The sequence below is a fragment of the Megalopta genalis genome, chromosome 3, assembly GCF_051020955.1.
Source record: "Megalopta genalis isolate 19385.01 chromosome 3, iyMegGena1_principal, whole genome shotgun sequence".
NCBI lineage: Eukaryota > Metazoa > Arthropoda > Insecta > Hymenoptera > Halictidae > Megalopta > Megalopta genalis.
In genome coordinates this window covers 30,031,712-30,045,066 of record NC_135015.1, presented here as the reverse complement: position 1 = coordinate 30,045,066, position 13,355 = coordinate 30,031,712, and the positions used below count along the sequence as shown (strand labels likewise).

The window sequence follows — 13,355 nt, the reverse complement described above, 5'->3', positions numbered from 1 at the left end:
CAGGAGTTGTATACGCCCACCTTGAATTTTGATTGGTTCCTCGAGAATCCGCGCTATTCTTTTTTTCTGAAGCAGGAAAACCACGTATTTCACGTGCAGCGGCCACGTTCCGTCCTGCAACGAAATTTTGATTCTTCTTTCATTCGGTTCTCTTTGACACGATCTTGTTTCCCTTCCAAGTTTGAAATACCTTGACTTCCTTTCGAGAAGAAGAATCCTTTTCGGTTTACGAGGAGAACTTACGATCGTGGAAATCGCTTTTAGAACGAGAGTGGGTTCAAGTTGCAGTACATACAGTGTGAGCAATAATTTTTCTAATAATATCGTGTCCGAATATTAACGCGAGTCATTGTAAATAATAATAAAAATTTATAGTTGAAATCAATATATGTTAGTAAATCATGGTGTCCCTATGCAAATTGAATTACACACAGTATATTATCGGTCGTCGGTTGAAGAAGAGTGAGGATTCGCTGTTTGTTCTTTCGTAAACTAGCCGGCCGGAATTTCACAAAAGTCATGAGCGTATTAAAGCGATGAGTGCAAAAGTAATGGGCTTCGAGAGGATCTCTTTTCTCGGGGACTTCAGTCTCTATCGAATTGTTCCGATCAGTTCGTGCACTTCGTGAATAAAGCGTGATTGCTAAGCTATGACTTTAAACACTCAGCAACAAGCTTGTAATATTTACTGCCTATCTCGAGATTTTGAGGCTTACATAGTCACTTCACTCCTTAAATGGTATGACTATATTAATATATTAATATATTATTAATATTATTAACTATTAATATATATTATTAATTATTATTAATATTATTAACTATTAATATATATTATTAATTATTATTAATTATTATTAATATTATTAACTATTAATATATATTATTAATTATTATTAATTATTAATATATATTATTAATTATTATTAATATATTAATATATTAATTTCACAAGAGTGGAAACAGACAGCCATGTACGGGCACAGTAAATATTATAGGCACAGTTCATATAATCGAATATGTTCATATAGTAGGAGTCCGCTGATTATCTGAACTACATGTAATTTTTCGATCAAAGCCCCGGAGATCGTGTTCAGAAAAATGGATTTACGTAAACAAACAAAAGAGAACGTGTTGAGTTTACATTCATTTATGCTCGCAATACCTATAGTGGCCTACAAAAGTGTTCGTACACTTTTTAAAACATAATAACTTTTTTACAACTGGACTGAGTGATTTGAATTTTTTGTAGATGATAGAGGGACTAGTATACTAGACAATGTGGCCAAGATGTATTTTTTTTTAAATGTTGCTATTATGTGGAATGACAAAACAAAAATAGAAAACTCGGTAGAATAAAATAGATCTCGGTATTTTATATGCATGCTGAAAATTTGATCGAAATCGGTTGACGTTGTCACGAATTACAACAAATTAAAGATGGCAAAAATCGCAGTTTTGTCACGATTTTGATCAAAAACTGTAAAAAGTCTGCAGTTTTTAAAATCTTTCAACGCCTGTAGCTCGACTCTCGGTTAACCGATTTCGATCAAATTTTCAGCATTTACCGAGATTTACGAGAGGCATTTTTTTAATTTTCGTTACAAGGTCAGATGAAAAAATTAAAAAAAACGAGAGTTTTTAATTTTTTTTCTGTCATTCCAAATAATAGAAAAATTTAAAAAAGACATTTTGGCCATTGTCTAGCAATACTAGTCTCTGTATCACCTAAAAAAAAGAAAATTCAAGTCATTCAGTTTCAAAAAATGTATTGCATTTTAAAAGGTGTACGAACACTCTTATAATATGAGCACAGTAGAAGTTCACTAAATCGGGCTTTGGCCATAATTTCGTTCCAATATAAATGTAGTTCAGATAAATGGAGTTCTACTGTACATGTTTTTGATTTTCAGCCTAAACCTTAGGATTATGTAATTTTTAGAATAAAGAATACTCGAGTAATTCAAGGATAAAGAATACTGAAGAACAAGAAGAAGCTGATGATTAAAGAATACTGAAGAAGAAGTTGTAGAATTCAGTGAAAAGATAACGATGCTCACCATGAAAGCCGCTCGAAACTTGTTCGACATGATGTTGTACAGAATCGGGTTAATCGTTGTGGACATATAATAAAGAACACCGGACGTGTAGGTCATCAAAAGATAGAGATTTGCCATTCCTTTGCTGTTCGACGTTATGTGGTCCGGTTCTGTTCCATAAACAGCGATCAGCCGTTGTACGTGGAACGGTGCCCAGCAGATGAAAAATGCTATCACGACTGCAACTGCAACACATTTCACGTAATTTAATGAGAATGCCATAATTTTTACTAGTTCCGGTCAACGTTGGCAGATTTTTACCGATATATCTTCTGCCAACTTATACGTTTTGACTAATTTAACAATTAACCGGACTTCCAATTACAATTAGATAAACGGTTTTTCATGGCCGCTGCGGGCCCACTCGATCCTAAAAAAACTATTTCTTATTTGCTATGCGGAAATTTAAAGGGGAAAATATGAAACTCACGTTTAACCCGAGAAAGATAACCTACGTCGCAGAGGCGCCTGCGAAATAAACAACTGACTGCACCGTTTTTCATAGAGGTCTAGTGATTTAAGTTTAAAATTACTTAAAATATAAAAAAATATAATATAAATGCATTTTATTTTTACAATAATGCCAAACCTTTAAAATGACTAGATTAACTTAAATAAATATCCATTGTTAGTATAAAATTGACGCCTTAGAAAAGCATGCGCCTCTGAAGCGTATGGTTATCTTTTACGTACATTGTCATATGGTTATCTTTCTAGGGTTAAGCAATATAAAATTATAGAGGGTATTTCGCCTAACTTGGATCACCTTAAATATATCGTTTATTCGGTATGTTAAAAAAAATGTTACGAGGAGAAAAATATTTTGTTCGAAGGCGCCGATACGGTGATGGGTCGAATTTGTTTCACGAGGTCATTTTCTCGAGATTTTAAGGTCGTCGTATTTTTAAAAAATGGAACCACATATTTTCACTGCAGCAATCTTATAGCATATAAAAAAACAAATCCAACGAGGTGCAGCATGTTGACCTTCACGTGACCTATAGCGAGAAAATCATGAAATGTTTGTCAGTAATTTCAGTACGCGTCGAGGGACAGTAAATGAAGGAATTTCAATTTCATGTAACGGAATGTCTTTTAGCAAAATGGATAATTCATTTGTTAAGGTCGATAAAGAATGGGCCAATAACTCGGTGGTCGATGATACCGATTTACACTGCATGGACGCTGATTCTGAAAGTGCCTCAGCCAATCTGGGTTTTCCACAGACCAGTAATGCATATTGTGCTTATTTGCCCGTTATTCGCGAATAAGGCCTGATCAGTAAATAACATATGATCGAAGAAATATTGGTTATTCTGTAGAAGATTTAACCCTTAAATGCATGATTCTTTGTTTTAAATTTTAAAAAATCATTCTTTATAGGAATGTAGTCATAGGTTACGTAAAAAATAAATAAAAAAATCTAGGTAATAATATTGAGTATTTATTTTGAAAGAAAATTGTATGTAGACTTTTGGCAACAATATGCGTTTATTATTAAAATTATTGTAGACGTAAACAAATGGTCATGTATTTATATTATCTATTAGTATAGGAATTTTCACATTATTTATAAATGAAATGCAGCAAAGCAATTGCGATTTTTGTTGTGACAGAAAGCATTCCTTTATAGGAAACTCGAAAAAAGAAAATGTCTCTCCAAGTAACACATTGAAGGTTATCACCCACCACACTCAAATGTCAAAAAAACATATAACTCACTCGCCAAAAGTAATGACAAGTCTTTTATTTCACACATGGTCTATTGTCCATTGTTATCAACGTGTCCTCGGAAACGCACATACTCAGGTTTTTGAATAAAATTAAGTGGAACTGAAATGTAGACAATTGGCAACAATATGCATTTAAGGGTTAATATCCAGTTACAGAAGACACGCGTCATTTTTCAAAATCGTTATCATCGAGTGCTTGGAGTAACAAAACGTGGAGTAACGAACACCTAGAAGTTTTCTAAACAATTATCGTCAGAATTAGAGCAACGAGGAGTTGATCTAAGAGCACGTCAACAAACGGATCGTTCCAATTAACCCAGCAGCGCCTCAATCGCCGGTCAATTATTTCGGCGAACCTGGAGACTAGGCACATAATTCTTTGATCGATTTTCCCCTTTCAACCGAGTATCATTGCGAAAACTAGCGATTCAATATTTCCGCGCTGAGGGTGCCACGAACAGCATTCGCGACGAGGGATAACGAGACGAAACGCTATCGTAAATTCGTCGGTTGCCCTCATCATCTCCACGAACTGTCGCACGATGAAATTAAGAGAGCGGCGTGCTCGAAAGCGAGCCTATAAAGAACGCGTTATCGCGGTGTGTCGATAGACAGTGATCGACCTCCCGAACGTGTCTCCCGATGATCTGCAATTATTGACTCTCATTGCCGTCGATTATTAACACGTTCCGTGCCACGTGTACCATCGATGGTACACGCTTGTATGTTTACTTAGTGAACTGAACAAATTGTTTACAAGAAATTTAGAACCGAAGAATCAATTTCCACCGCAAGAATGGGCGTTGATAAGTTTTTGCTACGTTGTTATGTGTACGAGAATTAATAATTGCACGTAATACATCAAGTTTTAGTAAAATATCAAAGTGTGAAGATTCGAGTAAAAAAAGCTCGGCACGGAACGTGTTAATGGTCCTCTGTGCCTCCTATCGGGGGGAAATACCATCGGACAAGGACATCGCGCGATCCATTGAATTTAATTAATTGGACCTAATCAAAATATCGATTCCGCGGAAAGTAGAAATGGACGGCCACGGTCGGGACACGTCAGTCGACACCTTTCGTTCGTGGTTCAATAATATGACCTAAAAAGTATCGTGAATCATATATCGGAGCCATTGCAAAGGGGAAGCTTGAGCGATATAAAAAAATGTTGCAACGTTTTTACGGGCAATTCAATTTGAAGCAGTTTTTAGAAGAAGAAAAATATGAGTCTTTAGTTCATTACCCGTTACGTCGTGGTAAAAATTTGGGTACATTTTTATAGTTACAGATTGTCGACAACCATAAAAACGAGCTGGAAGGCTCGAATAATAGTATCTCTTCTTCCCAAATTGTCCATTTTTGTGTATAATCTGAACGTCAGTTAGGGAGGCATTACTGTAATTATTTAGAAGAGAGTCTTCATCAGAAATTTTGGTGACCTTGAAATATATTGTTCAAGGTACCGTTTTGAACAACTTTTCTCTACAGATGTTACCGGGCTACCGAGTTAGGTCTGGGTTACGTTTGTCTTTTCGCATTGCATATATTGCTGGCAATGTATAAAATGTACATGTAGAGTGCCTCGCGTTTTTATGGAAATATGATCTGAGATTTATTTTCATATTTACTTGATCTATTTGAATAATAATCTTATCCAGACCAAATCCAGACAATACTTGCGAAAAGTATACAGCGTCCCACAAAAGTGTTCGTACGCCTTTTTAAAGATAATAACTTTTTCAAAGCTAGGCTAAGTGACTTGAATTTTTTTTTAGATAATAGAGGGACTAGTATACTAGACAATGACAAAAGGTTTTTTTTTTAAATTTTGCTATTATTTGGAATGACAGAAAAAACAAGAAAGTCTCGTTTTTTAACTTTTTTATCCGACCTTGTAACGAAAATTATGCTCGTAGATTTCTAAAAAAAGTTCAAGTCATTTAGTCCTGTTTCAACATAGTTATCGCGTTTCAAATGGTGTACGAACAATGGTGTAAAATAATTCTCGGATATTTCTCATACTTTGTGCCTAAAATACGAGGGATTCTATACATTGCCTACATTTCATACATATACATGTAGAACTATTTTTGTAAACATCTCGGAAATGAAGGCCAACCGAATAAATGCTTGATAACATATTTTAAGGTCACCTAAACCGATGATGAGTACCCTTTTCCAAATAATTACCAAGAAATCTGTGTCTATAAAATGAGTTCAGATTTATCGTCGTACGATTATTCTGAAGAAAGTTATGATAGTTGAGAACATCGGGAATTTTGCAAAAATCGGGAATACTTTCTCGGGCCATCGCACGCAAATTGATTTATTGAAATGTTTGAGAATTAATATGTTAACGAGCACGATTTAATTGCAGGCTATCCGGGACGATTGGACGTATTTATTAGGCCGTTATGGCAGCACCGCCATAAACGCTCTGCGTCCCTCGAAGTATTCATGGCGTAAAAGCGGAGCCCGTGGTTGAACGTCGAAAAATGGGGACCTTCGCTGCTTCGTTTTAATCTGACTATAAAGTCGCACGCCTGTGGCACATGTTCAGACTGTAGACAATATTCCACGGTTATATATCAATTGATCGCGCCCTATCGCCGACCCACGTGATCAACACCAATCAATAACGAATGTACGCACGCATAACACGCTCAATCATCTAGAAGATATTGCAACGACAGACGTTCTACGTAATATCATTACTAGTCATGCGAAATTGCACGGTTTGCTGATGCTTTCATACTGGGAATCTAATTTCAGATCCGCTGGAGCTTCTAGACTAGGTTCCACATGTTGCATGTTGATCGATACTTATTATTATGGTATTATTATGGTGGTAGATTGATATACTCTCAAGAAGTTACCAATAACCAAATTCTATAGTAAGTTGATATATATATATATATATATACTAAACGCTTGCAACGTACAAATTAAATGTACAATCATTATATATATATATATATATATATATATATATATATATATATATATATATATATAATGATTGTACATTTAATTTGTACGTTGCAAATAATATAATATGCAAATAATAAATAAAATAGAAGCTAAAGTTTGTGAAACTGAAGAAGAATAGATCGTAAATTTTATTTCATTTTTGTCTTCATGAATAATTACAGAAACGAGTGTACACTAGTGCTAGTATAAGGATTTGTAATATAATCAACGATCACTTTTTAGTAAATAAAGATGGTGTTGCGGCCAAGTGGCCAGGATTTATGGCAGTGGCCATGTGCTTGGGTACCCCGACGGTATGGATCTGTCTGTGGCCGTTCCCGGGCACGTGCGGCCCCGTCATAACGTCTCCTGGTCCTTGATTACGGTCCAGTCAATTGCGGTTGGGTCTGGCACTGTTTGGGCACGTAGTCCCATCAGCGCGGGATGTTTAGCAGGTGTTAGTTTGCCATTCTCCCTGCTAACTCCCGGCCCACCGTTTTGGGGCAGTCTCACTGTTTCTGGAACTGCAGTGATTGGACCGTAATTCCTTGCGCAACAAAGATATACTTCGAGCGGTAAAGATATATCTTTGTGGGTTATACCAACTACTGCTTCGAAATAGGAAATGGAAATAATTGAACTTGTAACCAAATGAAACTGGTAAAAGCTAATTTATTACGCATTTTGAGTTTTTACAAATGTATGTAGGTGTTCGCGGACTCTATCGCGCTCTCAGCTTTTCGCACTGAGTCGGCGGGGGCTTCTGATTTGATATCTAATTACCTACTAGATTGTTCGAAGGAGAATTACGACTCGATCTCATTAGAGCGTTTCCACGTCGATGAATGACTCGAAACTAGCCCGATACCCGGTCGCGTTTGGGCCCTTTATATAGCCAGATTTTCTCTGGAAAAATGGTAGTGGGGGTGTTTCTATGTGGTCCGATTCCAGAAACGTTCGTCGTCGTACCCCCTTGGAGGTACTCGACTCGCGATACACAAATGAACCACCGGCTGGCTGGCGCCAGCCTGGCGTTTGCCTTCAGGAAGGAATATAAAAAATTCGTGGGAAGATTCTCCGTGCGTTACACAGGTAACAACACATTTATATCTAGGATGAGTTCGACAAACTCGACTTTTGACCGCGAAATCCGGCAACTATCTCAATGTGTGTCGCGTTGCTCGTCGCCTCCCTTTAATCCCCGACGAAACACGGAACTGGCTGGTACCTCTCTCGTTGATAAACGACTGTACATTTATATAAACTTCTGTGGAAATTGAGAAATGAGAACTTTCGCCCCGGCTCAGCACAAATTACCCGATCGGAAGAAGTTACGAGGCGAGAGGGCGCTTTTTCTGACGAATGTCTTCCAATTCGACCGTGTCGGCGTGATAAATAAGCGTTCTAGGACCTAAGGGAAGGGTGCGAGGCTGAATCTCCTGCCGAAATTTTCAGCCTCGATTAATTAAATCTAGTGGAACGCGTGGGAACCACCGCGAAACGCGTCTGGTCATGGTCATCTGGTTCTACTTGTTGTACCAGAAATTGTATCAGAATTCTTCGAAAAATCGAAAAATTATTACACCAATACTACTCTTTAGAGTATGAGAGGTAAGTTGATACACTTCTTGATTTAGGTCGGTGTAAAGAACGTAAATGAATAAATTTTTACTTTATTCTGTTAAAATATGAAATCCATAGATGACCACAGCTATGATTTATTACATAAAGTAAACGATAAATAATAATAATAATAATAATAATAATAATAATAATAATAATAAATCTCTAATGATTTAAGACAAAATTAACGTATCGTGGTGCTTCCATTTCCGCAGTTCCAAAGTACCCTAAGTGTCCAGATAAAAGAAAAAGTGACGATAGGAAAACAAAGGTAGAATTCAATAACGTAAATCCGCCGAGAAAAAAAGCTGCGAGCGAAATGCATTTAAGCAACGTCAGGTCTTAATGGTTGAATTGTCCATGGAACTTTAACATGCACATACAGTGGCCCGCAAAAGTGTTCGCACATTTTGTAAAACACAGTAACTTCTTCAAAGCTGAACTAAATGACTTGAATTTTGTTTAGGTCATAGAAGGACTAGTCTACTAGACTAAATAATAACTAGATATAAATAAATATCTAGAATAAATAACCTAGACTAAAATGCTTTTTCTAATTGATATAATAAATAACTAGAATAAATAACCTAGACGAAAAAACTTTTTTTACTAGATATGATAAATAACTAAAATAAATAACCTACACTAAAAAGTTTTCTTTTTAAATTTTGCCAATACTTGGAACGAAGAGAAAAAATTAAAAATCCTCATTTTTTTAATTTTTTATCTGAGTCTATAACGAAAATTAAAAAAAATGCCTTTTTTAGATCTTGGTAACTTATATTCGCACTGAAAATTTGATCGATGATTGATTTGATGAAATCGGTAAACCCAAAGTCGAGCTATATGCGTTGAAGGATGAAAAAAAAAATCGTGATAAAACTGCGATTTTTATAAATGCGATTTCGATGAAATTTTCAACATGCATATATAGTTTACCGAGATCTACGATAGACATTTTCTAAATTTTTGTTTCATAGGCTCAGATAAAAAAGTTAAAATCATTTATTTTTTTGTCATTCCAAGTAATAGCAAAATTAAAAGACAAAAGCATTTCAGTCATCGTCTAGTAGACTAGTTCTTCTATCATTTGAAAAAAATTCAAGTCATTTGGTTCAGTTTTAAAATAGTTATTGCGTTTCGGAAGGTGTGCGATCACTTTTGTGGACCACTGTACATACATAATCACTATAATCTTGCAAATGAACCGTTCGCAAGAAACAAAACGAAGGATCATCGACGGTGCATTAATTTTCTCGTTCCGTCCTAATGGTCATCGGCTACCGCGAACGTTAATGATCCGAACGTGTAACAACAATTTTTTAATAAACAAGTAATGGCAACGTGTTCACGATTTCCGCATCGCGACATCGAACCGCGAATCCTCCGCTGTTTTTTTTGCGAGAATTAAGTTGAATCATTTTTAAGTGGCCGATCTCGTCGTGTCGTGTTATCACGGCGATCTGTGACGAGAAAAAGAAAATTGATCTGAATGTGTGTGCGCGCCGTGTTGTGTTCGCATAGTTCGTGCCCTGGCGAATCATTTCAGCGTCGAAAACATTGTTTTTCCGTCTCGTAACGAACATTATTGTCTGTGCCGCTACATTTACCGGGCGCCTCCGTTCGGCCTTGATTGTTCCATCGATCCAACGACTGCTCGACGTCCCTTAGCCCAGAAAATTGTAATAAATAATAAGAAATAGTCGGTTCGGTATCGCGGCAGAAAACAAATATCAAAAAGAAAAGGCGATAACCTTTGACCTGTGTTAACCGGGTGGGACGAATATTTCGTCATACCAGGAAAACGATTCCAACGCGTGTGACAACTTTTTTCGTCATGGACATTTTAATAAGAATATGTGCAGAGCGCACTGCGTTTTACGTCGCGTCGTTTTTACACATCGCCGTGTGCTGTCACTTCGAATTTGCACAGTTCAGTTACAAACTGACCATCATTATAACGCTCAAATAAGAAGCGGGGTATTCCATAATAGCTACTTTACCAGTTTGCTCATATCGTTTCTTATTCGCGTATTAAATCAGTATTTAATTAAAATTAAAACCTTTAATGATAAAAAAAAATATTTCAAATATATAAATATTCAAGAATAATTAAAATCGATGATGATCTTGCACCCCCTGCAGAGTGTCCCATAATAGGTACTTTTATTTAATAATGGTTTTTATATGTGATAGACTAAGGGTGTCATCTCTTGGACAGACATCTTTAAACTGCGGAAGTTTATGGAAATGCATAGGTTAGAAAAATTAATTAAACAAATAAAACTTTAACCGAAATATGTTTCATCATTAGAGGATATAAAAAAACATATTTTTTTCTTCTTGCATGCGTTGTATATTGCATATTCCTTGCATATTTTGCATATTTTGTATATGTTGCATAGAACTTGCATATGTTGCATAGAACTTGCATATTCTGCGTATTACATGCATATGCACAATTTCTCTAGAAAGTAGCTTGGAAATTGTTAGAATTTGCTCACAAACTCGTTATGAAAGTACTACATTGATTTTGTTGTGCTCTTCTCTGTCACGCTTCCGTAACGTAGCGTTTACGACAGAAAAAACGATATCAAGAATTTCAAAAATTTTAAAAGGACAACCGATGGAACATCCAGCTGATGCTGCAAGCTGCCATCAGAATAAATTTCAATATGCTCCAGTTACATCGTGCAATGTTGTAAGGCCATGTTCTGCGTATAAGGGGGTCTCTTCTACATTCGAGGGGGAAAAGATCGATTTCTTTCTTATTGCATTTTCTTGAAGTTTGAATCCTTGAAAACACGTTTGCATAGCCGTTTGACGGAATTCGTAAAATTGACTGAAATAAAAGACTTTAAACACGTTTTTCTCGAAACTGTGCTCCTCAAAACGATGTCCGCGATTTTACAAAAGCTGATTGACCGATTATCACGAAACTTGGCAGAAATATTCAGTATTTGGTATGGTTCGAACTAGAATTACTATTACTAGAATTACTACTACTAGAATTACTCAATATTCGGCTATGGTTCGAACTAGAATTACTTAAAAAAAAATCCCATTCCCTCTATCTTTTTAACACTCTCATAGTTAAAAAAATAAGTGAAGGAATCGATAAGTTAAGTTCAGAGAGCCATAACTTTTGTTAAACTCGTTTAACAAAAGTTAACCAACAAGTTACTGAATTAAGTACGAATATAGTAAATATTCAGTACTAAATAAAACATACTAAGCACAAGCACACACAACTAATCTGCACACATACTTAACGATTTTTTATCTGTTCATATTTATGCATATTACGTGTGCCATCATTGGTATATGACTCGTAAACATCGTCTAATTACAGTTGCAAAAACATTCTAACCAAGGAGAAGGTATTTATCATATTCCGTCCTTTGTGGGGTGAAAAAACGTTCTGAAGAAAGAAACAATTTGCAGTCTCTCATCAGTGTGTGGCCAGAGTTCGCATAATATTGCAGTTCAGAGGGGAAGTTTAGATATACAGGGTGTCCCACAATTATTTTAACAGCCGAAAATGAGGGGTAGCTGAGGTCATTTGAAGTAACTTTTTCCTTTGCGAAAATGCAATCCGCGGCTTTGTTTACGAGTTATTAACGAAAAACACTGGCCAATGAGAGGTGACGGTGCGAGAGAGAGAGTCCGCGAGAGAGTACGCAGCACGAGGCTTTGACAGATGGTCGGGACGGACTCGAGCCGCGTTCGAAGTATTGAACAAATCACGAAGCGAGAACTTTCCGGATTTTTTTTTTACTACGTGACAGTGATATTTTGAAGAAAAACGCTGTTCACCTTTACTTTAGAATGTCTGAAGAATATTTACTAATTTTTCGGACCCGAAATAATAAGTAATTTAACCGTGACGGCCGTTTTAATTTTCTAGTGTGCATGACACCTCGTATGTAACATATGAAATTTTTAAGCAAGGTGTACAGTGAAGATTAACAAAGTACGTAAATGATATTTTACGTTAATGGTATTTTATTTAAATAATTCCGTGTCCGAACATAGTTCAACGAATGATTCGCAAAGCTAATTTAATAAATAATAATCGTGTTAAAGGATGTAAGGGATATGTTTGTTAGAGAAATATGAAGAATATTATCAACAAGAAACTCACCCATTTAGTTGTAAAATCCACTTCATGCACGAAAATGTGTGCAGGAGGATAGTGCATTGACCTCGTACAATGTATGATGAACTGCACAGCTGATCTGTATCCGACGGCGACGAACAGAAGGATATCTCCAGGCAGGCAATTTCAACGTTTACTTTCACTGCATTATCACTAAACACTGATCACTTATCAATAATATTTATGGACCAACTTTCCTGGGTTAATATGTATAGCCCTGAAAAGAGCCGATTGTTTTATGCGACGCGTTCGAAGTTCATATCGTTAAGAACACATACCGCGTTGACGGGATAAACTGCGGAAGACTAGCACGATGGCTGACAATGTTCGCGTTCGATGGAAAACAGTTGAAATTCGCTCGTAGGAGAACGAAACACAGTCGGCCATCGTGCCAGTCTTCTGCAGTTCATCTCGACAACGTGGTACATACGTGTCGTTAACAGTGAGAATTTCGAACGCGTCGCATAATAAAATCGGCTCTTTTCAGAGCTATACATATTAACCCAGGAAAGTTTGTCCATAAATATTATTGATAAGTGATCAGTGTTTAGTGATAATGCAGTGAAAGTAAACGTTGAAATTGCCTGCCTGGAGATATCCTTCTGTTCGTCGCCGTCGGATACAGATCAGCTGTGCAGTTCATCATACATTGTACGAGGTCAATGCACTATCCTCCTGCACACATTTTCGTGCATGAAGTGGATTTTACAACTAAATGGGTGAGTTTCTTGTTGATAATATTCTTCATATTTCTCTAACAAACATATC

General features: G+C 36.4%; 1 protein-coding gene across 2 annotated transcripts in view; it reads right to left on the bottom strand.

Annotated features, from left to right (window-relative positions):
* The window catches only part of LOC117218209 (pyrokinin-1 receptor), a 45,009-nt gene that overhangs the window by 5,410 nt on the left and 26,244 nt on the right, over positions 1-13,355 (bottom strand). Inside the window, exons 2-3 of one of the 2 annotated variants that reach the window (XM_076520540.1) lie at positions 2,061-2,284; positions 21-114 (exon numbers count right to left, since the gene is read on the bottom strand). In XM_076520540.1, the coding sequence (XP_076376655.1) occupies positions 21-114; positions 2,061-2,284 (318 nt within the window). The remainder of the gene's footprint in view (positions 1-20; positions 115-2,060; positions 2,285-13,355) is intronic. The other variant, XM_033466432.2, reaches the window with a different exon arrangement.